The sequence below is a fragment of the Rhineura floridana genome, chromosome 9 (assembly GCF_030035675.1).
Source record: "Rhineura floridana isolate rRhiFlo1 chromosome 9, rRhiFlo1.hap2, whole genome shotgun sequence".
In the NCBI taxonomy this organism is placed as follows: domain Eukaryota; kingdom Metazoa; phylum Chordata; class Lepidosauria; order Squamata; family Rhineuridae; genus Rhineura; species Rhineura floridana.
The window spans coordinates 90383370-90411035 of NC_084488.1; the positions used below are offsets into that span (position 1 = coordinate 90383370).

General features: G+C 43.9%; 1 protein-coding gene across 3 annotated transcripts in view; it reads left to right on the forward strand.

Annotated features, from left to right (window-relative positions):
* Window positions 1–27666, forward strand: part of PITX2 (paired like homeodomain 2) — a 46879-nt gene that overhangs the window by 7354 nt on the left and 11859 nt on the right. For 2 of the 3 annotated variants that reach the window (XM_061585388.1, XM_061585389.1), the window contains exon 3: window positions 179–316. The exons of the other annotated variant lie outside the window; for it this stretch is intronic. In XM_061585388.1, coding sequence (XP_061441372.1) covers window positions 179–316 — 138 coding nt within the window. The remainder of the gene's footprint in view (window positions 1–178; window positions 317–27666) is intronic. 3 annotated transcript variants of the gene reach the window in all.

Sequence of the window (27666 nt, forward strand, 5' to 3'; positions counted from 1 at the left end):
AGGAGGGGGGAGGGGACGGGGGCTGGACGACCCTTCCCCGCAAAGTGTCAAAAGCGCCCTTGCTTTTCCGACGCACTTGCCCTAACGCACTTCCTCTCTTTCTCTGTTTTTCCCCTCGCGACTCTCTGCCTGCCCCGCCTCCTCCCGAACCACGACCCTCCTTCTCTTTCTCTCTCAGGGGTTCAACCTTCTGCTGTTGAATGTCTTTTCTCCAAAGACTCTGATATTAAAAAAGGAGAATTCAATGATTCTCCAGAGAGCAGGAAAGAAGCTTCTAGCAGCAAACTGTTCGGGAGGCAACACCCCAGCGCCAATGGTGAGTCTGCCTACCCCTTTCTGGCCAGCCTTCCACCAGGATCGAGCCCCCTCCCACGCGATATTCCCATAGGTGTCTGCGAAGGAAGACGATAGGTACGATCTCATCTCGGTGAGAGGATCCTCCTGTCCTAATCAAAACAGATCCCAGTGGCAACCTTATGGGGGGGGCGGTATTATGTGTGGGCCAGTAAAGCGGAGAGCGCGGGAGAGGTGGACTTCCATTGCTTCTGCCTTTTCAAGCTTTCTCTAGCAGCTGTTGAAGTCAATGTGACCGCCCTGGTGAGGTTTGTGCGCTCACTCCCCCTTCTCGCCCTCGGCTTCCCTCTTTCTGTTTTTCTCGCCGAGGCTGCGCGTCGACCTCAATGAAGTGCAACAGCGCCCTCTGCTGCACAGATTTGTGGGAACTGAGTACGGGTGAGACGGGTAAGATCGGGACCGAAAGACTGGTTTGCCAACGTTAATTTGGTTCGGGATTTTCTGTGTGAGGGATGAACAATCGTATTGAGCATGTCTCTTTGTCCCAGGGTGTTATTGGTAAGCAGCAACCCTTCCAAAGCAGGTGGCGATTCCCCGCCCCGCCAAACAACAGCAACCAACCACACTCGCATACAAACTCTCGCTGAATTCAAGGCAGGGGCGTCATCGCCCAAGACATAAAGCATTTGCGGAAGAGGAACCTGGTGCATCAGAGATCTAGGCAGGGCTGGGGACCTCAGCAGAGAGGCAGCCACTCACCTTTCGCCCGCTGCCCCCATTCGATAAGCTTTCAAGTGCTCTCTAGTCCCCGATCCAAAACATATCTTGGAAGCTTGTCGCACTGACTTATATATACACGTACCTGGAAATAAATTCCGTGGACAAGGTTGGGGCATAAAAAGTGCACACCATCGTAAGCAGGGGGGGGAGGGGAATGAACGTATATTAAAGTAATAATAAACTGGGACTGCAAGTGCTTCTACAAAGAGAGCGGCGTTGTTGTTTGGGGTGGGGGGTGGGATGTCATCTTGTTACTGTCTCTAACGTCCCAGTCCCAAGGAAGGACCGTGACGTCTTTAAAGCAGTTTTCGGACAGTTTTGAACCGCTGCTTATTAAAAATGCCATGGATTTGTAATTGACACGTCTTCTAATTGGAATCAGGTCAGCGGAGTGTTTTTAAATGCTTACTCGGTTGCAAGCCCCACTCAGTTCAGTGGGGCACACCCCCTCTTAACCAAACACAGAGGTGCACCTCGACGTGTCTTAAAAATATTTATGTATTTATTTTGACGATTTGCCGCGTTTTACACGGAAGTGTGTCAAAGCGACCTACATCATCAAAATAGAAATAACAAGTATTAAAATCCAAATTTAAACACGGCAATAGAATAACACGTAAGGTGCCCATCTATCTATATATATATGACAAATCCTACCCTCCCCACTTAAAAGGATGAGCACAAAAGAGAGTCCACATACCTATCTAGTTACTCTCCCAATTAAGGACTAAAAGTCTGGGTAAATACAAATATTTGTGCCCGGCACTTAAAAACAGGCAGCAGTGGCACCAGGCATGCTTCCCTGGGAAAAGCATCCCATGTGGGGAGCCATCACTAAAAAAGCCCAATAGAAAATACTTACAGGAGTTGGTTACTAGGCCTCATCTTACAACAACCCTCTGACACAAAGTAAGCTGGACTTGGCTTGGAATACTCTAAGGCATTACACATGATCACCCGGGGTCAGAGAACAAAGCCTTTTGGCATGATGGCAAGATTTCTGCCTCATCTAATCCCAACCTAATGTTGTTGGAATAAGATAAATTAATTAAAAGAGACTATATTAAGAACAGCAAGATGAAATGATATAGGATAGTCTTCATTGCTAGTGCTATGCATAGTAGACCAGTTGCTTAGTGGCAAATTCATGAAAGTCATAGCCACCTACTCCCTTTTTTGGTCCTGGGTTGAGAATGAGATATGTGCTAATACCTTTTCCCACAACATCAGACATCTCTGGGAGCCAATCAGCATGAAAGAGGGAAGTGCTGGTTACTGAAAAGAGTCTTCTCAGTGGCAGGTGAAGACAAGGAAGCATGTTAGAAGACTCTTCTCAGTGACTAACACATTCCCTTTTCATGCTGATTGGTTTGTAGGATGCTGGAGACGTTGGGATCCTGCTCCCCAAAAAGGTAGGGGAACTAAGACCCACTGAGACCCTAGAGGACTACACCCTTGGAGTAGACCGACAGAAGTTAGACACACACGCACACACCTGGATTGTTCCATTTTTTTAGCCAATGTCTCCTTATTTCCAGGACTCTGACTGTATAGCAGTTTTTTAATATGGAAAATTGAAAAGCTTAATATGAAAAGCTAAAGAGAGATGAGGGGGGATTAGATTCCAGAATAACTTTAAAAAAAAGTTTTAAATTTCCCTCACAATGACAGGTCGGTGTATGACGCTGGAAACACATTTGCCACAGTTTAAAATAAATCGGGAGGGTTTGCAACGCAGTCCTTTATATGTCTGCTCAGAAGTAAATCCCATTGACTTCATTGGGGCTTATTCTGAGGTAAGTGGTATAGGAATGCCGCATTTAATTAAGCTCTGAGCAATAGACGAAGATCTGCCGAACCTATCTGCTGAAACTGTGACGTAGTACCACACCCCGTTCTCATGCCAACATTACAAAACCGCCGTATTTACTGCAATGGAGCTATTTTGGAGTAAGAATGCAATGCTTTATTTGGAAGCATATCCTATTGAAATCAAGTTTTTGAAATCACGGGTCTTCCTAACTCTTTTTTGCTTGGGAGCAGATCGGCTTTATTTGGAGGTGAAAGGCCCATCAATGAGTGAAAGGCGATTTCGCCAAGTAACAGGCGGTCTTATTATAGCGGCCATATAACACCCATCTGCCGAGGGAAATGATGGTCTTAACGGTGCAAGTCACTTTTCCGCTGCACTTCTATGCACGCTTACCTGAGAGTAAACCCTATTGAGCTCAATGGGGTTTACTTCTGAGTGGACATGCCAAGGATAATCCTGTTAAACGTCATTCATTGTTTATTTGTTCATTAACTTTATATCCCTCCTTTCCTCCCAGAAGGAGCCCAGGGCTGCATTTTGGCTACAGCCCTGTACACGCTTGCTTTTCAGTAAACCCCGTTGAACTCAACGGGACCTTCTTTTGAATCGACATGTGTAGGGGTTGTGTGGTTGCCCACGTGGAAACAAGCTTCCTGGATGGGTCAGGGTCCCACTGTAAAGGAGTAAGAGTTCGGTTCTGTTTAGTGTAGTGAGGATGAGGCTTCCCAGATGTGATCTCAACGTCTGCATTTGTGCCACCTTCAGAACAGAAGCTTTTATAGCTGATTAATTAACATGGAATCCTCTGAGTCTTGTGTTCACATTTAATACCTGGGGCCAGAACCTTCTTGTTTCCCAAAGAATGGAACAAGATCTCCCTGCACGATTCAACCGAAATGAAGGGTGCTGAGGAACATTTCGTCCGTCTTACATGGTTCCAGGATGCTCGTGGGCAGCCGATTGCACGGAAGGATCTGACTTCTAAGCAAGAGCTTGCACTTGGCAGCATTTCCAAACGGTTCTGCGACCTTTTCACTCTCCTTGCTGAGAAACAAGTGGCTATTTTTCTAACTGTTCATTAAGAGCCTGGGGTTTTGTACCTACATATTACACTTTCTGTCCTGCACAATGATCCACAGGTCTCCTTTTCACCCCTTAAAATCAGAAGGGAAATTGCTATGTACACATAGAAAGACCATTGGTTTTTTTAAAACAACAACAGTTAAGTCCAAGTATTGGGCTCTAAGGCCTAATCCGATACACGCTTACTTGGAAGTAAGTCCCTTTGAACTCAGTGGACGTCCGAGTAGACATCCGGAGGATTGCACTGTGCTTTGATTTGCTGCTATAAGAAAGAGTGCCGAGAGACCGCCTCCGGTCCAGGTATTTCGGCTGAACTAAGGCTCTATGTAAGGCCTTAGGAATACATTGGTCTTCATAACGCTGATTAAACGCTGGTCCTTGGTACAGTGGATTCTAAATGGTGACAACCTTCAAAGGAGAGGAACTGGTAGGCGAAGATGACAGACCCAAACAGGGCAATCAGATTCCTTAGGGTAGAGCTAGGCCAAAGGTAGATCGGCACCGACTGGTCGGCTTGTGGGTGATTAGCAGGAGGTCGCCAAGGATTTCTGACTCCCAGTTGTTGAAAGGACGGCAGTAGCTTTTCTGTGTTTTCCTCTTTAGGCTGGTGAAATGCGGGATGTTTGAGGAGAAAATCAGGAATGGATCTTTTGTGTCTGGGGATTCTTAGCTTAATTTTGATGCTGAAAACTAATTCCGGGGCTGAGGTACACGCAGAGGCCGACGGTTTCTTAATCCTCAATGCCCCTATTGTTCTAAGCCACAATTTTACACTTTGCTTCAGCTGCTGGACCTCGGAGTTCTAGGGGGAAACAAAGCAGGTTCCCTCAAACTTGAACTCCGCCCATCCTTGCTTGTGTGTGTGTGTGTGTGTGTGTGTCAGTCAGCCGAACCTAAGCAAGTTGACGTTCTGCTGAGACCAATGGGGAAATGAAAAAGTAAGAGCGCAAAAATCCCTCCCATTCGTAGTGTAGTGGCAAATTCAGAAGTGCAGAGTCCCTTCATGATAGTCAGGGCCACGCCCCCTCTCCTCCCCCTCCATTTTGCTGCTGGGTTGAGAATGAGAGCCTTATTAATGCCTTCGCCCACCACAACAGATGTTCCTAGGAACCAATGAACATAAAAGAGGAGTATGTTACCTACTGAGAAGAGTCTTCTCAGTGGCTGACTCGCCTCCATTCACGCTTATTGGCTCCAATCAGCAGGAAAGGACAAGGAAGCATGTTAGAAGACTCTTCTCAGTGACTAACACTTCCCTTTCATGCTGATTGGCTCACAGGATGCTGGAGACATAGGGACCCTACTCCTAAAAAAGGAAGAGCTCTAAGACTCCTTGAGCCCCTGGACAACGACACCCCTGCTCCCATTTAAACTAAAGGGATTTTAACAGTACTTACTTTTGGGCCTTGTGGCAGCCCAAATCGTGCCTTTATGTTCTGGAAAACAGAAATCTTAGGGAAAGCCTTCCTGGGTCAAGAGGTGTACCCAAATAGTGGGCACGATCCATCACTTCCATATCTCCAGCTGTCTCAGCGGGAAAGACTGAAGCAAACGTTTGGCCTGGATTGCCTTTGAAACAGATGCGATTGGACGTGTTTCGGTTTGGCTGCCGCCACACCGCCCTACTTAACAGCAGTCACCAAGTTCTAGGGGTCGCGACTAGAAACTCTGGACCAGAAGTAAGTCCCACTGAGTGAAATAGCCCTTACTTCCAAGTAAACGTGCGTTAGGTATTCAGAAGAGTAGCCGTGTCAGTCTGTTGCAGCAAACTCAACCCAGCCTCTTGTGTGCGGCGTCTCAAAGGCATTCATCGATTTCTAGATCTAGAAGCCTGGGATCCAACTGGGAATGAGCCCAATCTGCCAGCATGGTCTCCAAGTGCCATTGAAATGAATGGGGGCTCCACCGGAGCTGTGGCCTTATTTTCGTCAGGAGTGGAATGGGACCTGGGTGTGCTTTGTGTTCTTGGGGGTCTCCATTCATTTCATTCGACGTCCTCCCGGTCGCTTGAGCCCATTGACTTTGAAAAGGAGCTCCGCTGGAATGACTGGAGATTGTATGTGTCGGATTTCCAGCAGTTGTATTACTACTTGCAGTCTATCACTAAGGAGAAATTAATTCGTCAATCTCCAGGATGTCTGTTTTCTTGAAACTTTCTCCTCTGAAAAGGTTGGTTTTGTTAAAGCCAACCCAACCTAGGCACTGCAAGTTAAGGTGCTGAAAATGCATGTCTTTCTTCATATTTTCATCCGCAAGCCCTCCATTGTTGATGGAAAGCAACACGTGTGTGCGTGCGTGTTTTCAAAGCAACGAAAATAGCTGCACAAACTTTCCCTGAAAGGTTTATGGCACTTTCCAGGTATCAGAAATTTACCATGCTAAGACCTCCACTGTCCGTAAGGAAGCCACAGTACAGGGTTTTGGTTTTTTCTTGTTTGAAGAAGTTAAACCCTGTACATATCAACTGAGAAGTAAGTTCTCCTGAGTTCAGTGGAACTTACTCTCAGGTGCATAGGAAGGCAGCCTGCATTAGAATTCCTAGTAATTCAAGCAGAACGGCCTGATTTAATTCAATTATTTGTATATTGAAGGGGGCTGTTGAGTTAGATACACATATACAATCCAGTAAAACTGAAATAGATCCTGATTTCATTTGGTTTAACCCCAGCTTCTGGGCTGCGATGCTGCAAGCCGGTTCTTGCATACCAGATCAACATTTCAATGGGCATTCAGACCCAGCTCTGTAAGGCTGCAGTTCGGTGTGGACTGTAGGGGTGAGGGATGGCAAGCCCTGTTGAATGCAGTGGATCTGTCTCCCGAGTCAAGGTTTGCAGAGGATCGGGCTGCCTGTGTAGATTTATGATCCAATCGGAACAGCCCAGTCTGTCTGCAACTCACTACGATACATTTCCTAAACCTACTTCTTAGGAAGTAAACAGCACTGAAGGAGGGGTGGGGTGCAGGACTGTGCTGCGCAGGCAGAAATCTCACCGAATTTATAACATCCAAGAAAACCACTTAAAGGAGGGAAAATATCAGGGCTAATCTCTGAAAGGCGACCTATAAGTATCAGAAGTAAGTAAATACATATTGTTAAAATGTTAAGCCAAGTACTCATGCAACTAAAGTATAATAACGATAACAATAACAATAATAATAACAATAATAATAATGAACTGCGGCACCATTATTTAGGCAAGAATCTGCCAGATGAATTCATGTTTAAACACTGTGATCGACTAAAAAGCTGCCCCCCAATTAATAGGCATCCGATGTTTTTACTTTTACCATTATTTTTAACACAAGTCTTTTTTTTAAACCCTCCGTCTGTGAGAGGCAGCCTGTTCTTGCCACACGGGTCCCTCATCTAAACAAAGCAAACCGAAACCTCGCTTTTTCACATAAAAGCAAAGTTTGCTTTGTCTCATACGCAGAATGAATGGGTGCATTAGTCAATAGTTGGCCAAAACACGCGATTGGTCGACGAAGGTTTCTTTGATAAGTGATGGCTGTTATTTGTTTATTTTGAAAGTCATAAAACTATGGCGCCGAGCACAATTACTGGTACAAGCCCTTTTAAGGCTGCAGTCCGGACCTATGCGCACATACCTAGGAGTAATTTCCATTGCACAAAGTAGGCAGGCATAGGATCACGCTGCGCGTCCCATGGGTTTCAGTAGGAGAAAAGTAGGAAGCTGCCTTACACTGCATCAGACCATTGGTCCATTTAGTCCGGTGTTATCTAAACTGCCTGGCAGCGGAAGTCCAGGCTTTCAGACAGAGGACATTCCTTGCCTTACCTGGAAATGCCGCCAAGAGCACCGGGGATTTCTGCGTGCAAGGCAGATGCTCTGTCCTGAGCTATGGTTCTTCCCTCTTATATTCGTGGCAGCATAGGCTGAAAATGTCTGCCACTGAAATCAGTGGGGTCTTCGACCTGAACATGTCCGTGCCTACTCGGAAGTAAGCTCCACCGAGTTCAGGGGCTTTTGTTGCCAAGTTGGTGTGCTTTGAACTGGGATCGAGCTGCATAGCGCCTAAATATAAAACGAATGGAGACTTATCCTACCTCCTGAAGGCACAGCGGATGATTCCCGATTTTAAACAGCAAATCGCATTTTTGCCTGTATTGCAAGGAGCGGATTTAACCTGTGAAAATGCGTAACAGTGCGACACGTCATTTGGACGACCGAAAAATAATGAACACACATAGCCAGCGTGTCACACATTTTGCAGTCGTCTGGATGAGCCCTTAGAAACGCCACATTCTATTTCGATGGCGCCCACTGTTAAAAGGACTTGAATCCCAAAACACCATCAAATGAAGGTTGCTGTGAGGCTCCAGGAAGGTTTATAATCCAAGGGTCCAGGGACCCTTCTACGGTCTAATGAACAGGAGAGAACACAAGTCACGGCTTAAGCATTAAACCTTCTTACAAAGGAGTAATTTTCATTCAAGTCAGTGGGACTTACTTCTGAAAAAGCATTTTCAACCAAGAAGTTATCCAGATCCTATTCCACAAGCCTTAAATTGAAGCCTCTGAACCTGTTTTCAAGATAAGGTTCTTCCCTGAAACCACGTGAAGTAATCACACAGAAGCAAGTGCTTTTAAACATGTGCAGGGTCCCTTCTCCTCAATACTGACTGGCCACATCCACTGGCACTAGGACTCTCGGCCTTCAGGTTTCCACACAAGTGATGTGCTCCTGTAGTTTTCCTTTAGAAATTTCAAACTCAAGGAAAATTACTTTCCAACAAGCAAATATAGAGCCCGGGCCACATTGTGGAAGGATTTGGATTGAAAGGGTGCGGATCTAGCCAAAGAGTGAAGTCCCGTAGCCCTTTTCATTTTCAAAGTACCAAAGTGGTTCACATGGTAAATCACAAGTGTTGCGGGAAAGCACGTCATTGTGATATTTATATCCTGCTTTCCAGACAAAGTTGGCTTCCAATTAAAATCACAAGATACCATATAAATGTGTGTGTGAGAGAGAGGGGGGGGAGAGGGGGGAGAGAGAGAGAACAATCGTAGGCATGCCTACTAAAAAAAATCTTGAGTACGAGACACTTTGTGTGTGCGCGCGCGCGGCACGCTTGGGAGAGGCCAAAGAAAGATATTTGCTGCTCAGTGTTCTCACTTGCTGTTTTTCAATCGAGATGTTCTGGCTGCAGTTCTTAACCTACTCCCTTGGGAATCCATCCCATTGAACCCAGTGGAGCTCACTTCCAAGAGAAGAGGCAGACGATCAGTCAGTATCTTGTAGGACATCTTCAAAGAATTAGGGAGGCAAAATCAGGCGTAGCATAACTAGTTTACCTCCACGGTTGGAGGCAGCCGGCTTCTGAACACCAGTCACTGGAAAACATAGGAGGGGAGAGTGCTCTGGCGCTCAGGTCCTGCTTGCGGGCCTCCCATAGGTATCTGGTTGGCCACTTGAGAACAGGATGTTGGACTAGGTGGGCCACTGGCCTGATCCAGCAGGCTCTTCTTAGGTTCTTAAGTTAGGATGCTCAAATCTCAGAGCTTCCAGGTTGGTCTGCTTGATACTGAGTAGCTCAGCGGTTCCCCAAGACCAGGAAACAGAAAAATATAAATAATAATTTGAAATACTATTTATTCTGCATTTTAGCCAAGAAGACCTTTTTAATCAACAGAGAGGGAGCCACTCCTTACCATTTCCAGCATTCTCTGCCTGGTTCTGAATGTATCTTTCCATTTATTTATTTATTTATTTATTTATTTATTCATTCATTCTTTCTTTCTTTCTTTCTTTCTTTCTTTCTTTCAGAGATTACTGGACCACCTTTCACCAGAAATAGTCACAGAGTGGTTTACAAAAACAAGATAATATAAAAACATAATACATAATAAACAGAAGTATTAAAATAACTCTCCTAAGTTACATAATTAGCAGTAACAGAAAAATGACAGCCCTTCAGCCTCCAAAAGCCAGACAAAACAGTTTTTACCTGAGGTGTGAAAGAATAAAAAGTTGAGGAAGGGAGACACACTTAGATGGGGAGGTTATTTCACAGATGTGGAGCCACCACCAAAAAGGTTCTTCTGGTGCACACTATGGAGAATGTTGTGTGCACTATGGATTCTATTACTAACTTTAATCTGTCTAGTGGTTGGCAGGAGGGGATACCTGAATGAACATCCTAAGCCAAATGAGTGTAACAAAAGTGGTGGTGGGCCAACATTAACCGAGAAGTTGCTATTCATAAAGTATATACAACGACCAGTCTGGCCCTACCATTAGGCAGAATGAGTCAGCTGCCTTAGGCATCAGATGCTGGGAGAGGGGGCACATAGTATGTCAGTGAGATGTCAGAGAACAGAGTTGCGTGTGCGACACTGCATGCCCTGGAGCCCCTAAACTAGTGTCAGGTGTAGAATTTTATTTTATATTATTTTTGTTTAACAAAATTTGTAAACTGCTTACTAGAAAAAAAGACCTCTAAGTGGTTTATAATAGACCACTTAGAAGAGGATGCTATCCCCTTTATTTTATTTCTTGTTACACCTTTCCTCCAAGGACCTCTCTAGGTGACCTAGATGGCTTTTCCCCTCCCCATTTTATCTTTCAAACAACCCTGTGAGGTAGGCCAGTCTGGTTGGCTTCTCTGCAAGAAACGGGAGGGGCACAATCTGGTCCTTCACCTTAGGCATTAAAATATATTGAGCTGATTCCATAAAAGGGAATAGATTACTTAATATGATTTATAAAATTGGAGCTTTAAGCGTGTTTAGCAGATGAAGCTCTGTGTTTAAACGGGAGACCCAAGTTTAAATTCCTACTCTAAGGTTAGCTCACTAATTGTGGCATGGACAAAAAGTTAACATCTGTCTTGGTAGAATAAACTGCAAAACTGTGACCCTGGTTTCTGGTCTACAACTCCCATCATCCCTGACTATTGACCATCTTGGCTGAGTTTGATGGGAATTGTAATCCAGCAACATCTTGAGGGCCACAGATTCCCTATCCCGGAGTTAGACCAAGTGATGGAATTAGTTCACCACTCTACCTCTCTGTGGCAGTGCCCAATCAGATGCTTCTCAAAAGCACCAGGGTAGGAAGCCAACTCTTGTTGGGTGTTCTCTGGCACCAGACATATCCTACATCTGTTTCCATAACACCTACTTTTTGTGTGTTTTTTAAGTTGCTAGGGCGAAGGCTCAGACTGTCTGACCTTTCAGGGCTGTTGTTGTGGTGGTGCTAAATGTTGGAAGTGGGGCAAGAGCAACTCCTGTTTTGTTCTTTTGTTTAAGCTCCAGAAGGAAGATAGAGCTAGGGTCCTCCAGATGGATAGGCTTGTTTACCTTTGCCTGTGATGCTTTGACTGACTTTCTTCTGTCGCTAGACTGTTATGTCTTTAGGGAAGCTTACCTGCCTCTCCTCCTTCCGCCCTTTCCATTCCTTTGTATCTACTATCTACTATGTATTTCTACAAATAAAGTAGCTTTTCTTATTTTACTAAGTCTCCAGTCTCAGTGATGCTGATGCAGGGTAAAAGCCTGCTTTCTTAGGTAAACCTACACACATGCTGGCACGCATTTCAACATCTGCTGTTATTCTCTGCTTGCTGTTCTGCTGCTTTAAATGAAATTAAGCACACAAACACACACAGCCAACACTAAATTAGTTAAGCAGAGAGTAACAGCGGTCTGAAATGCGGGTGTGCTAGCTTGTGTGTGCATTTACCTAAGAAAGCAGGCTTTTACCTTCTAGAACATAAACAAAAAAAACAGGAGTTGCTCTTGCCCCACTTCCAACAGTTGTGAAAAGTTAAATGAGAGAAGGAAGCACTTTTGCAGACATGAACAGCGCTTTGGATCATACTGATGATTAAATTATGACGATGTGTTGTGCTGTGTGTAATTGTGTTGCTTAAATTCGTTTAAAAGCAGCACCACAGCAGCAGAGTAACAGCAGATGTTGAAATGCGAGTGTGCCAGCGTGTGCGTGTGTTTACCTAAGAAAGCAGGCTTTTACCCTGCATCAGCGTCACTGAGACTTGAGACTTAGTAAAATAAGAAAAGCTACTTTATTTATAGAAATACATAGTAGATAGAAAAGCAAACCGAGTTCTAACTAACTAGCTAAGTTGGAGGCATAACGCCCAGGTGTAGGGGTTAGCCTCATGCTTGGAAAGAGCAGAGACAAAGGGATGTCTCCTCTCTCCCGGAGAGTCGGAGGACAAAGGAATGGAAAGGGTGGAAGGAGGAGGGGCATGTAAGCTTCCCTAAAGACGTCACAGTCTAGCGACAGAAGGAAGTCAGTCAGAGCATCACAGGTAAAGCCTATCCATTTGGAGTATCCTAGCTCTATCTTCCCTCTGGAGCACAAACAAAAGAACAAAACAGGAGTTGCTCTTGCCCCTCTTCCAACACGATGCTGGTGATGAAGAAGAAATTGTTCTTTTGGATTTCATTTTCTTTCTCTGGAATTTATTTAAGGAAGGGTTGCACAGAGACGAAAAGTGATACACCTGACGTTAAGAACAGTGGAGCCTAAGAGATTAGACTTATTTCACTTTATTTTTGGCTTGAAAGGAAGTGCAGAGCTCCTGAAGGATTTGTAGACTAGCTAGGGAGGGGAAGGCAGGAAAAGAATGGGAAACCATTGTAAACCAGTCCTCTGTGCTAAGTAACACGCAGGCTTACTTACATATCCGCCCCCAACCGGGAGAGCCTCATTCCATCTCCCAGGCCAGCGGTTCCCCCATCTAGTCCAACGTCGCCTTCCAATAACACTCCCAATGGAGATAACAAGTTGCCTGTGGTTCCGGGCACACGCAAAATAAATATCATGGTGATGATAACATGGTTTTATTTATTCACTATATTTATAGTTCACCTTACCATAAAAACCAAAGTAGTAGCGGTAGCAACAGGAGTAGTAGTATTTATTCCATTTATTATCATCATTAATAATAGTATTTATTCCATTTACTGTTTATCTGTCATATTGTAGTTGTTGTAGCAGCAGTACCAGTAGTAGTAATAATATGAGTGACCAAGGAAATTAGTAGTGTGAGAGAGAGAGACTGATGAAAAGAAAGGTGCTGGCATGCATTCCTTTCGCTACAGCTTTTTCCAATTTTGATTGCCATTTTCCTCCCATTGTGTCAGACTTTCTGGTAAGTCTTTCTTGGCCTTCCGTTATCCACTTTTGTCCCCTCTGCATCTGTTTTCCCCAAAGCACATACAACTTTAGATTCCTCTTCAAACTGTTGAAAGGATGCCTGCTACTAGTCATGATCAGACATGTAGTCCAGGGTCTTAGACCCCTTTTTTGGGGAGCAGGGTCCCAGCAGGGTCCCTATGTCTCCAGCATCCTACAAACCAATCAGCATCAGGGGTGAAGTCGTCCAGGGTATCAGGGGAGTCTTAGACTCTTTACTTTTTTGAGAGCAGGGTCCAGTGTGGTCCCTATGTCTCCTGCAAGCCAATCAGCATGAAAGAGGAGTGTGTTAGCCACCGAGAAGAGTCTTATAATATGCTTCCTTGTCCTTTCCTGTGAATTGTAGTTAATCAAAGTGAAAAAGGTGTCACCCATTGAGAAGACTCTTCTCAGTAACTAACTCTCTCCCCTTTCCTGCTTATTTGCTCCTAAGGATGTCTGTAGTTGTAGGAGAAGGCATTAACAAGGATCTTATTCTCAACTCAGAAGCAAAAAAGGGGGAGGAGTGGCTGTGACTAACAAGAAGAGACCCTGCACTTCTGAACTTGCCACTACACTACTGATTCAGCATAAAAGGGAAGTGTGTTAGCCACTGAGAACAATGTTCTTTCATGCTGATTGGAGCCAATTAGAGTGGAAGGAGGTGAGTTGGCCACTGAGAAGACTCTTCTCAGTAGCTAACACTCTCCTCTGTAATGCTTATTGGCTCCTAGAGATGTCTGTTGTTTTGAGAGAAGCCATTAGCAAGGATCTCCTTCTCAATCCCACAGCAAAAAAGAGGGGGCATGGCTGTGATTAACATGAAGGGACCCTGGAGTTCTGAATTTGCCACTACACTACTGCTCTATCACCTCCAGGAAAAATTGCTGGGAAGAGCAGTGGGTGAGGCTCACAGCACCTCTCTGGCCATTGTGAGAGATGCAATGCTGGATTAGATAGGCCTTTGTTCTCATCCAGCAGGCCTCTTCTTACATGTTTTTATGCCTTGATTCCATCAATGTGTTCTTAATTGGTTAATTCATGAACAACTGCAGGGATTCCCGATTTCATGAACAACAACTGGGATTCCCGATCCCTCACCCTCGTTACAGATTTCTGGTGAAGTTCCTAATAAAGTAAAGGGATGCCCCACCGGAATTTTTTCAGGTCTGTTTTTGCCCTGTCACAGAATCAGTCCACAAACCAGTTAAGACAAACTATTAGGCTTCAAGCCGAATCAATGGAACTCATCCAGTTTAATTCCTAGCACTTCAGTTTAACTAGGGTGAAGATCAAGCTGTATTATAGCCAAATGGTTGCCTTAGCTGAGCCTAGGTTCTACTTCAAAATGATCGGCTGAATCTCGGGGCCCAAGTCACGCAGATCTGAATTGACACTAGATTTTTAAATTGTCTTCTGCTCCTTTAAAAGATCTGAGACATTGTTTTTGTGCCTGATGAACCACAGTCATTTAAGAATATCTGTCACTGATCATTTGTTATCACTGAACTAAGGTTCTACATGTCCTAGAAAATCTGTCATAGAAATATCACTGAAATAATGAGATTTGTTTCCAAGGATAATGCGGTCCACAAACTGTAGCTGCTCTTGAAAAAGGGGTCCATATAGATCCATTCATAATAAACCAGTGGTGAGGGAATTATGCAGCCACGAGAGTGGCTGCATACTATGTTGGAAGCATGAGGGCAAACACTAAGCCTAGTGTTTGCTTCTCCAACTTAGCTAGTTAGTTAGATATAGGACTCTTTCCTATCAAGTACGTACTTCCAGAATAAAGTAGTTATTTCTTATTTTAAAGCTTAAAGTCTCTGTCTGACTAATTTGCAGGGAAAGTATAATCTTTAGCAAAGATTCAAACACACATATAGGCTCACTCAGAACTCTCTGTTACCAGCATCGCAACTCTCCGACCCAGCGTGGATTTTTCACATTTTGCAATGTTAAATTGAAAATACCCCCCATGCCATTCTGATGCTTCCCATAAGCTCATTTCAAAATAAAACCTTACAAAATTTATAGTACTGAACTCAGAAACGTTTGCTTAACAATTCTGTCAATTTTCATGGTGATATACAAAACAGTCAGAGAAAATAGAGAGTTCAAAGTCTAAAAAGAGAGAGAAAACCCAGAACCCTTTTGGACTTTTTTCTGTCAGAGTTCTCATAATCTGTTGAAATTCATTAAAAATCAGCCATGTTCACAGAGTACCTGTAATCCTATTACTGACTTTGCCCCATACTCTGACCTTCATCTTCTGCAGTTAAAGGTTCAAAAAATGCCTGGCTGATTTTTAATTAATTTAAGAAATTTTGGCTTGAAGCCAATGATAATGCAGGGCATGCTCAGTTAAAACCAACTGTCAGTGTTCTAAAAGCCAGACTCACAGCTGGTGAGCTTGCCTAAGCAGGGGGCCGCACCCACACCAGACTTTGATTTCAGGTGAGACAGCCATGGCTTCCCTCAAAGAATCCTGGGAAGTGTAGTTTGTGAAGGGTGCTGAGAGGAGACTCCTATTCCCCTGAGAGAATGGTTTAACAGTCAGCCACAGTGATTGAAGGTATGTCAGGGAAACAGGGCATCTCCTAGCAACTCTCAGCACCCTTCACTAACTACACTTCCCAGGATACTTTGAGAGAAGCCATGATTGTCCAAAGTGTTATAGAGGCCTGGCATGGATGTGGCCAGGGACAGCTTTGTTTTAAATTTGGGTGGGAGGCTACATGTGCCTTCTGTAGAATAAAAAGGTGAGGGAAATGCTGAAAAGCAATGATACTGTTCACAATGTTTTCCTTTTGGAAAGGAAAGGGGCTTCCCTTCTGCCCAGTGCCCACCCACCCAATCTCTTCCCCTCCCCGCCTCTCCCCCAGGTCAGTGTTGGACTACAACCTGGGAGACCAGGATTTGAATCCCCACACAGCCATGAAGTTCACCGGGTGACCTTGGGCCAGTCACTGCCTCTCAGCCTCAGAGGAAGGCAATGGTAAAACCACCTCTGAATACCATTTACTATGAAAACCCTATTCAAAGGTTCACCATAAGTCCAGTCAACTTGAAGGCAGTCCATTTCCATTTCCAGACATGACTTCAGAGAAATAAATCCCATTGAACTCAAAAAGTATGCAATTGACCAAACCCACCCTCCCTTCTGTTGGAATGTATGAAGTTCAACTCCAACTTGGTGGGTTGAGGCTGCATGGGGTTAATAAGGGTAGCTAGAGAGCTAGACCTCTTGCTGGTTGAGGCTATACCTATCCCTTTGATCCTCTGCTGTCTCTCCCTTTCCTGCTAGGCTGATAAGCAAAGGAATGTTGATCCCAGTTCCTTCCCACCTTTCTCAGTGTTCTCTTTCTCCAGCATAGCCAGTTAGCTAGATATAGAACTCTTTCCTATCAAGCATGTACTTCCCTAATAAAGTAGTTTCTTCTTATTTTTAAAGCTTAAAGTCTCTGTCTGACTAATTTGCAGGGAAGGTAGAATCTTAGCAAAGATTCAAACACACACACACTAAGCTCACTCAATACTCTCCGTTCCACAGCGCTACACAACTCTGCTACGCATCTCAACAGAGAAATTCTGACAGGTTATGGGCCCAGCCATGCAAATGGAGATTTGAGCAATTAAAGGAGCTATTGTGTTTGAATCAAGGAAGCTATTAGAGACCTTCAGAGTTTTAGTCAGTGAAGAGTTGAGGCTTTTTACTTCAGGATGGCTACCGTGACAGAGTGGCTAGGTCTTGAGAAACTCAAGCCCGGAGGTTGGAAGCTCTGGGAATTTTGCATGCAAAAACACCTGAAGCAACAGAAGCTGTTGGAAGTAATTACAGGATCGGAACCAGGAGAAGGTGCTTCTCAGGAGGAACAAAGAATTTGGACTGAGAAGGATGAAATGGTACAAGACCTCATCACTAAATGTGTGAGTAATGCGCAGATTCCTTTGATTATGTATTCTCAAAATGCCAGAGAGATGTGGAAAACTCTTGAATCCCATCATAATCTGAAAAGCCAGGGACATCTGATTGCAATGTTAAGAAGCCTTATTAATTTGCAAATGAGGGATGATTTTTTTGAGGAACATCTTACAAAATTTATGGTGCTAGTCCAAGGGATAGAGGAAGCAGGCACAGTTTTGGAAGGACCAGTTCAAATAGCTTTATTTCTGGACTCACTTCCAAAATATATGGAGACTTTCATAGTTATAATGCAACAACAAAACAAAACTCTAAACGAGATTATTTCTGAAGTTAGAGAGAAGTTCTTTCAGAAGAACAAAGGAAAAGCTGATGCAAGAGAAGATGGAGTCTCCTCTTTCTTAAGTAAACAAACTGGCCAAGCTTCTAGCCGACAGCCAGTCAAATGCAGATTTCAGGAACAAAGGGAATCCAAAGGTGTGAAAGCCAAGCATTGCTATCTATGCAATTCAGAAAAAAACCTTAAAGACCAATGTGACAAGAAAGGGAAGCCTGAAAGAAATAAAGAATTTAAAGGGACAGAAAAGAAAAGTGCAAAGGGCTTTCAAGTAACTCATGTTGAAAAATCTTATGACAATAAATTCTATATTGGTTCAGGAGCAAGTGCTCATCTAATAAATGAAAAAGCTTTGTTTGAAGATTTAACCCCATATGAAGGCACAGTTAAATTGGCTGACTTGAGAGTCCTGCCCATTAAGGCGCGGGGAGATGCTAAGCTGTTTTGCCAGACTCCAAGCTGCACTGAGGAAATTTATCTCAGGAATGTGCTCTGGACCCCAGGAATCTCAAACAATTTAATTTCTCTTAATGAAGCTACAAACAATGGGTGCTCTGTGTTATTTGAACAAGATTCTTGCATGATTTCTAGAGATGGTGAAATTTTATGCACAGCTACCAAAAGAAAAGGGAAGTATGAACTTGATCAAGATCCACAAGCTAATCTTGTGAAAGAATGCTGTAACAAGTCATGTTTACATTTGTGGCATAAAAGATTAGGGCATAGAGATATTGAAAAGATTAAAACCCTTCAAAATAATAATTTAGTAAGAGGCATGAAAATTGAACCCTGTCAAGAAAAGGGGAGATGCACATGCTGTGTTAAAGCAAAAGGGACCCGACCCAGTTTTCCTAAACAGAGTGAATGGAAGACTAAGCGCCCCCTAGAGTTGATTCACAGTGACATCTGCAAAACGCCAATTCATTCACATGGTGGGGACAAATATATTGTTAGTTTTATTGATGATTATTCAAGATTCACTGTAATCTATATGTTGAAGGAGAAGGGGCAAATGCTTCAGAAACTCAAAGAATATGTGGCAATGGTGACCACTAAATTTCAGAGAAAACCACAGATTCTACATTCTGATAATGGAGGGGAGTACATGTCACATGCTACCCAGCAGTTTCTGCTTGAAAATGGGATTGAGCATCAAACCACTGTACCCCACAACCCAGAGCAGAACGGAGTCTTGGAGAGAAAATTCAGAACCCTTATTGAGATGGTGAGATCCATGCTAGAAGATGCCAATCTCCCACAGAAGAATTGGGGAGAGGCAGTGTATACTGCCACCTATCTACAAAATTGTTTGCCAGGAAAGGTGAATGGCAACAAGACTCCGTTCGAATTATGGTATGGGCGCATATAAAGGTGTTTGGATCAAAAGTGTATGGTCACATTCCACACCAGAAGAGAACCAAATTGGACAACACTACAAAGGAAGGAATCTTCATTGGATATTCTTCAAAACAAAAGGGATACAGAATCCTAAATCCCAAAACAGAAAGGATTGAAATCCAAAGAGCTGTCTAATTTGATGAAGGTCAAGGTGCATTCCAACGAGGAGGGGCACCATTCCAAGACCACAACAGTGAAGAAGATGAAGTAGAAATACCATACTGCACTACAGATTACAGCAACATGCCAGCACTGGAGGACAGTGAGGAAAAAGAGCAAGAAGGGGAACCTGCACAGCCAGAAGGGGCAGCAGAGAGTCCTGTACCAAGACGCTCTAACCGCACCAACAGAGGTGTACCTCCACTGAGACTGTCCTACCTGGCGAGAGCTGATAAACTTCCAGAGTCACAGACCTGGAAAGATATTGAAGCCTTACCCAAAGCTGAAGCTGAGAGGTGGAGGTAGGCAGCCAAGGAAGAGCTGGAAGCTCTACACAGGAACAAAACTTGGACACTTACCAAGCTTCCTCAAGGAAGGAAAGCTGTAGGTTGCAAGTGGGTACTCAAGAAAAAACCAAACACTGAAGGGAACATTAGAGATACAAGGCAAGACTAGTGGCCAAAGGATACTCTCAAAAGTATGGACAAGACTACTATGAAACCTTTGCTCCTGTAGTCAAACATACAACAATCAGAACTCTACTAAGTGTTGCTGCTAACAAGAAAATGCAGGTGGAACACATGGACATAAAAACAGCGTTCTTGCATGGGGAAATAGAAGAGGAAATCTACATGCAACAACCACCAGGCTTTTAAATACAAGGAAAGGAAACCCTAGTATGCAAACTGCAAAAGAGCATCTATGGACTGAAACAAGCTGCAAGAGCTTGGAATGACAAACTGAACCAAATGCTCTTGAAACAAGGCTATAACAGAGGCGAAGCTGACCAATGCCTCTATAGCAGATTCAAGAACAACAAATGGACTTATATTTTGATTTATGTAGATGATCTACTATTGGCTTATGAGAATCCACAAGACAAGCAAGAGTTAGTAAATAATCTAAGCAAAGAAGCTGAAGTGAAATGTCTAGGCGACATCAAGTACTACCCTGGAATACAAATTGAAAGGGAGGACGATGGATCTTTTCTTCTAAACCAAAAACAAAAGATTCAAGACCTACTTGAGAGTCTAGGACTAAAGGATGCACATTCAGCACCTACACCAATGGAAGTAGGATACTTCAAACCAGACCAGAACAATCAACCCTGGGAAGACAACGAAAGGTACAGACAAGCTATAGGGAAACTCCTTTACATCAGCACAATAACCAGACCAGATGTGGCAGTAGAAGTGGGATACCTTTGCAGAAAAACCAGCTTGCCAAACAAGAAAGATTGGGAAGCAGTCAAGAGAGCGGCAAGATATCTGAAAGGCACTGCAAACTTAAAACTAAAGCTATCAGCTACTCGAGATCCTAAACTTCTAGGATATGCTGATGCTGACTGGGCTGGAGACACTAAAGATCGCAAGTCAAGCAGTGGAAACTTGTTCTACTATGGACAGTCACTTATCTGCTGGACAAGTCGAAAGCATTAGACTGTAGCACACTCATCTACTGAGGCTGAATATGTATCAGCTGATGAGGCATGCAAGGAAATGCTGTGGCTGCGCAAGCTTCTAGGAGACTTGGGCATATCTGAACCAGACCCTATCAGAATACTTGAGGACAATCAAGCCTGCATAAAACTCGCGGAATCAGAAGGGCAAAGTTCTCGCATGAAGCACATTGATGTGAAGTTCCACTACCTGAAGGACATAAGGGAGAAAGGGCTTCTAGAGATGATCTACTGTCCAACAGAAGAGATGACAGTTGATGCTTTGACCAAACCATTGGGCAAAGTCCGACACCAGAAACTACGAGGCAAGATGCACCTTGTAGAATGAACTAAGTTCATGTTCAGAAGGGGTGTTAGAATGTATGAGGTTCAACTCCAACTTGGTGAGTTGAGGCTTCATGGGGTTAATAAGGGTAGCTAGAGAGCTAGACCTCTTGCTGGTTGAGGCTATACCTATCCCTTTGATCCTCTGCTGCCTCTCCCCTCCCAGCTAGGCTGATAAGCAAAGGAATGTTGATCCCAGTTCCTTCCCACCTTTCTCAGTGTTCTCTTTCTCTCGAGAGGGGAGCACACATCTTCTCTTTGTCTCTCCTCTCAACCAGGATGAGGGCCAGCACTGGGACCAGTGCAGGCTGCTCCAGCATAGCCAGTTAGCTAGATATAGAACTCTTTCCTATCAAGCATGTACTTCCAGAACAAAGTAGTTGTTTCTTATTTTTAAAGCTTAAAGTCTCTGACTAATTTGCAGGGAAGGTAGAATCTTAGCAAAGATTCAAACACACACACACAGCTCGTTCAATACTCTCCGTTCCGCAGTGCTACGCAACTCTGCTACGCATCTCAATAGAGAAATTCCAACACCTTCTCCCTCCTATCCCCTCCCTCTTGCCGCTTCCCTCTCCCTTCCTTTGCCCCTCCCTCCCAATCCCCTCCTTCCCCTTCCCCCACCTCTCCCTCCCCTTCCTCCTCCCCATGGTCAGTTTTACCTATCTTAAGCATGATTGCATGGAATAAATACTATTGAACTCTATAATCATGCAAATGGTCGAACCTGCCCTGCCCTCCCCCGTCCTTTGCCCCCCTCCAATATGCTCCTTCCCCTCCCCCATGGTCACTTTTACCTATCCTAATCATGATTGCATAGGAGTAAATCTAATTGAACTCAATAATCATGCAAATGATCACACCTGTCTTTCCCCTCCTTCCCCTTTCCTTTCCCTTCCTCCTCCCCTCCCCTCTTCCTTCTTCCTCCTCCCCTGCCCATTTCAGCCCTCCTTCCCTAATCCCCCTGGTCAGTTTCACCTATCCTAAGCATGATTGCATGGGAGTAAATCGCACTGAACTCAATAAACATGCAAATGATCAAATTTGTCCTGCCCTCCCCTCCCAGTACTCCCCTCTGCCTTTCCTCCCCTCCCTCCTCATCCTCCTCCCTTCGCCATCCCCTGTGGTCACTTTCACCTATCCTAAGCATGATTGCAGGGGAGTAAATCCCACTGAACTCAATAAGCATGCAAATGATCAATCCATTCTCAGCAAACTTGCACAGAATCCCATTTCTTACCTCCTGGATAAAAAAGCAGGGAAATCCACTGATAGGCAAAAAACCTTGTGGTTTAAGAACATACCTATAGCCAACAGATATTTCTATCAAACTTTAAAAAGCAGGGAGATTGGGCGGCTATAGTGAATGCACCAGGGGAGCAGGAGACCTGAACTCCTCTCTGAGATATTGGACTGCTCTACAAATTTGTCAAAATGCAAACACCATTTGGGTTGGTCTTTCACAGTCCAATCCACTTGCTGTGTAGCTTGGAAGAATTTGGTAACGTGCCTCTGAGCATATGGTGAGTGGTGGCAACACCTGCAACCAGCCCAAATAATAGAAAGAAGACATGTGCTGTGCTGATCTTGTTTTAGCAGAGAGGAAGCAACATTATTAAGATAGTTGATGTAGTTCAGATGGTCACTTTAAATATGTCTGATATACTTTGCAACTTTAGTGAAGTTTCCTACAGGAAATCATTTTCTTTTGATTCTGTTTCTGTGAATATGTGAAGTACAGCAACACTTCGCAAAATTTACACTAAAAAAACTCCAAACATAATTGTGGAATTATTTATTTATTTAGCTATTACATTTGTATACCACCGCATAGCTGAAGCTCTCAGGGCAGTTTACAACAAATAATGGCACTGACCTCCACAGAATAGTCTCCAGTGGACCTCAGGAGTGTCTCAATTTGCACAAGATAAAACAGTGGGAGGTGAAATATATTCTAGCAAAATTCTAGGTGTGCTTTATGTTTTTAATTGAGCTTGCCCACCTTGCCTTAAATAAAGTGGTTTATTTTTTATTTATTTATTTAATTTAATTTATATACCGCCCGAAGCCCGAAGGCTCTCTGGGCAGTGTACATAAAAGGTAAAAGCAAGGACAATATATAAATACAATAAATACCATAACTCAAAAAACTCAAAAAACAAAAACATACAAACATAGCAGGCTGAAAACATGCATCCTCTTTTTTCCAACAGCTAGAGTCATTGCTGAAGTATCAACATATTGTAATCAGTCTGATTTTACATCAAACTGCAGTTTCAGATTCAACCGTTAATGCACCCAAAATAGAAATAGAACATAAACTCCAATTTGAAACACAAAAGGCTGTCTTCACCATCATATGACATTGAGCAATAAAATGGCTTTGAAATTAATAAAAATAAATTTGACACAGATTTCTAGGATGAATAATGAGGGAAATAAAATTTACTAGTTTAGATTCTCTGTAGAAACATTAGTAACACAAGAAAGAAGCAAAGTAAGAAGAACACCAGTAAACATACAAAAATGTAATTCTCCGTCTTTGGAGATGGCAGGTGTTGCCACCACTCACCATAAGTTCAGAGGCACATGTTACCAAATTCTTCCATGCTACACAGGAAGTGGATTGGACTGTGAAAGACCAACCCAAATGGTGTTTGCATATTGACAAATTTGTAGGGCAGTCCAATATCTCAGAGAGGAGTTCAGGTCTCCTGCTCCCCTGGTGCATTCACTATAGCTGCCCAATTTCCCTGCTTTTAAAAGTTTAATAGAAATAGCTGTGGGCTATAGGTACGCTCTTAAACCGCAAGGTTTTTTGCCTATTAGTGAATATTTACTTAATAGGGCAAAGCTTGTCCCCAGATTAAGAACAGAGGTGAACTCCAAACAGGCTTGCGTTTCTAGTGCAATGTTTGGGTGGTCGTTAGGATGGGTGGCTGCGGATCTTCATTAGTCACAAAGCAAGGAATGCGCCCTGGGTTTTCCCAAGTTCTGTAAAAGCTGCCAGTGCTGTCGCCTTGTTTTTTCCCCTTTCAACTAAGGAATATCAAGTCAAAGAGTCAGCCAGTCAGTCAGTCAATCAATCATCAGCATTTCAGAAACAGTGTAAACTAACCAGGATGGCATTAGGGAAGGCTTCTTGAGCAGGGGAAATCGTTTGCACAGTGCAGCGTCCATCTCCTAGCTGAAAAAAGAAACGCCATCATGGTTAGAATGCATGTAAGCCCACAAGATGGTCTTACTTTAAAGAAAGCGATCCTAGCTATGTTTACTCAAAAGTTAGTCCTGCTAAAATGGAAAGCATTCCTAGGATTGGAGGCAAGAGCCCTCGGGAAGTTGCCCTGCACACTCATTGACAGGAGTGGCACTTGTGCAAGATCCGATGGGACTTGCATCAGAGTGTCCTAGCTTGCGCAGCACGCGTTAGAGTGAATGAGGTTTGCGCAAGAAAACTTCCTCTCGATCGTGCCTTGGGCTTCAGTCCTATGCACACTCACCAGGAAATGCATTCTAGTGAGCATAGGATGCACTGCAAATGTCTCTATCCCCACCCCCTCAGGAACTGACCGATAAACAAATCAGAGCGGGTGAGGAATTGTATGGGAGAGGCCTTGGGACGATGGATGAGCATGCCACTGAAGAAATCAGCACAATTCACCATTTATAGTGCAAGAGTGGGCGCCTTTCGAAACTAATGGCTGCCTTTGGTCAATGTGAACTGCAAAACAAAACTCTGCCAACTCACAGGCCTTGATCTAGCTCTGAATAAAAGTAAAGTTGGGCTGTTTTCTAGGGCGGCAAACATCTCTCATGCATAACCCACACTTTTCTGGCCAAGAAGCCTTCCTTAAGGAACGTTCAGAGACAGTCCACCCATGATATCCCCTACAGGAATCTGCTGATCTTGTCCCGAAGGTGGGAATATCTTGTCCTTATCTACAGAATCGCCCCACAATATGTAATAACAACCACCAACTTGGATGGCTTTAAAAGACTATTAGACACCCTCATGGGAGATAAGGCTCTCAGGATTTCCGTGTTGTATAAATTTGTATATTTGTTGAGCAGAGAACAACAGAGGTCTGAAATGCGTATGTATCAGTGTGTGCCTTTACCTAAGTAGCAGGCTTTTACCCTGCACTGAGATCACTGAGACTTAAGATTTAGTAAAATAAGAAAAGCTACTTTATTTATAGAAAGACATAGTAGATAGAAAGACATACCTAGTTCTAACTAACTAAGTTGGAGGTGCAACTCCCAGGCTTGGGAGTTGCCCTCATGGCTAGGAGAGAGAGAGCAGAGACAAAGATGTCTCCTCTCTCCTGGACAGTGAAAGAAGAGAAGAAGGGAAAGGGTAGAAGGAGGAGGTGCAGATAAGCTCCCTAAGACATATCAGTCTGCAATGGGAAGGAAGTCAGTCAGAGCATCACAGGTAAAGGTAATCAAGCCTAGCCATCTGGAGGACCCTAACTCTATCTCTCTTTTGGAACATAAACAAAAGAACAAAACAGGAGTTGCTCTTGCCCCACTTCCAACACTATGTTCTGCTTCAGAGGCAATATGTCTCTGAATACCTATTGTTGTTGTTGTTGTTGTTGTTTATTACGTTTGTATACCGCCCCATAGCCGAAACTCTCTGAGCGGTTTACAATTAAAAACATTAAAAACAAATATACAAATTTAAAAACACATTAAAAAAAACAATTTGCAAGTGGAGAGAGTACTATTGCCCTCATGTCTTGCTTTCAGGCTTCCCCTAAGCATCGGGCTGGTCACTGTGAGAACAGAATGCTGCACTGGATGGGCCATTGGCCTTATCTAGTAGTACTTTTCTTATGTTCCGTTCCAAGATGATGCTTCATTTCCCCATTCAAAGCATTCTGTTGCATGATCTGTGGGCCAAAGGGATGGACCATAGCTCAATGGCAGAGCATCCTTTACATGCAGAAAGTCCCAGGATGAAGGTAGCAGATGTTGTAAAAGACCACCTCCAGAAACCCTGGAAAGTAAACAGTACTTGGTGGGATGGAGCAATGATCTGACTCAGCATAAGACAACTTTGTATGCTCCTGTGACAGGTACATTCCTGGCACAGGTAATCCAACTTGGGAACGAGGTGGGTGGCCTGTGAATAATGCAAATGCTACCACAGTTGTATAACATTATATTTTCTCCATTCTTCATGCTTAATTTAATTGTATTAATTATGAGTTTCTTGTCAATTCATGCCACTTGTTCATCATTGTCTGGGGAGCTTCTGTAGCCCCTAGTCTGGTCTTTGAGTTGAACTGGTATCAAAGGATAGCATGGGGGCATCTACAACATAAAATCCAGAGGAGGTGCATCCCTTACTGTCCCTCCAAGATGAAACCTTTTTAGTTTCCATGTAGGGAAACGCCCAGATAATCACATCGGCCCACAGGCTCCCGCCAATCTGACTGGGGCTTATTCTGTAGTTTCCTTATCAGAACAGTTAAACCAGCTTTGACCCATTTTAAACACATTGCAAGTTCTCATTGATTTCACTTGAAAGTTCTTGGAAGGCAATTCCATCGAAATCAATGGGATTTGCTTCCTAACAACTCTCTTTAGGGGCGGAGGTGGCCTTTCTTTTTTATGAGGCTCATCATTGTCTCCTACTTCACACAAAAATGCACGCGTTTCTCTTTGTTTTAGCTCTCTGAGCACACAAACTCTCCCGTGGCCTCCCCCCTAGTAAAGGTGTTTCGGGTGGTGTCCAAGACGCAACGGATCAAAGGATTCCCTCATCCATTCCCTTCACCCACCCTGATCATCTGAGGGTATCCTAATCAGCCTTCCTGTGGACATTTGTGCTCCATTAGGCAAACGGTTCCCTCGTATTTTTATTTCCTGATGACTTCTGGAGTCGAGGATCAGGGCACATTGTTTGGCTTACTCAAAACGCCGGTGAATGACTCCTTGGCATATTTTAGTGGGGCATATACGCACATAACGTGTGCTCGGGTCAGAAAGCAGTTAGAGACTGCAATCCTGTAGCAACCCTTACTAGGAGTAAGCCCCACTGAACACAGTGGGACTTCCTGCTGAGCAGACATGCAAAGGCAGCAAAGCGGGGTGCTGGAAATCTATCTTTTGAGGCGGAAGGAGGGGTTTTCATCTGCCTTGGTGGAGTAGTATTCCGAACTACTTAACACGGGTTTAAAGAGCGAATCTGGCCTATGCGGGCACAAAGAATTCCAGCCCATCCTCTTTTTCCTTCTTCTTCGCTCTCCCCTCCTTCCCATCTCGGCGGATCCCCTCCAGCTTGCTGGATGAGAAAAGGTCCGCCCTGTATAACCAAGGGGGAATCTTGTGTTCCCATTCTAGTTCACCCGGCCTGGAGTGGTTGATTTCCTCCTGTAACGGCGTCCATTGATGAAGAAGGGCCTTGGGGGATTTATGTGGAGTGTGAACCCCCCCCCCCAGTAGCCTCGCGAGGTTAAGCAGAAACCGGGATATGATTAGTAAACAAATTGTGCAGAAAGGCGCCGGATTCTTATTGACTTACTGATAGGTCATCTGCTGCCGGTGCTGAGGGAGAAACGATTTACTTTACACATATACTTTATGATCTTGGGGGAATTAGAGGAAATTCAATAAGAAAACGGCGAGAATTGTTTTAAAACCCCTATTTAAAAGACTTAAGCAAATTAGAGTCTTATCAGATTAAAATCCACTACAAATGTAAGAATATTGTCTCCATCGAAACGCAGTGGGATCTACGGGGGGGAGAGCGGAAGAGTCTCTGTCAAATCGCAGGAATAAACCACGTCATTTAAACGCTGGATAATGAGCAGGATGCAAATTAATTTGACCTTCTTTACCAACAGACTGCTAAAATATTATGCAGACTAGTTGAGCGATCTCTGGGCGAGATTGGGAGGGAAGGGGCACAGGTG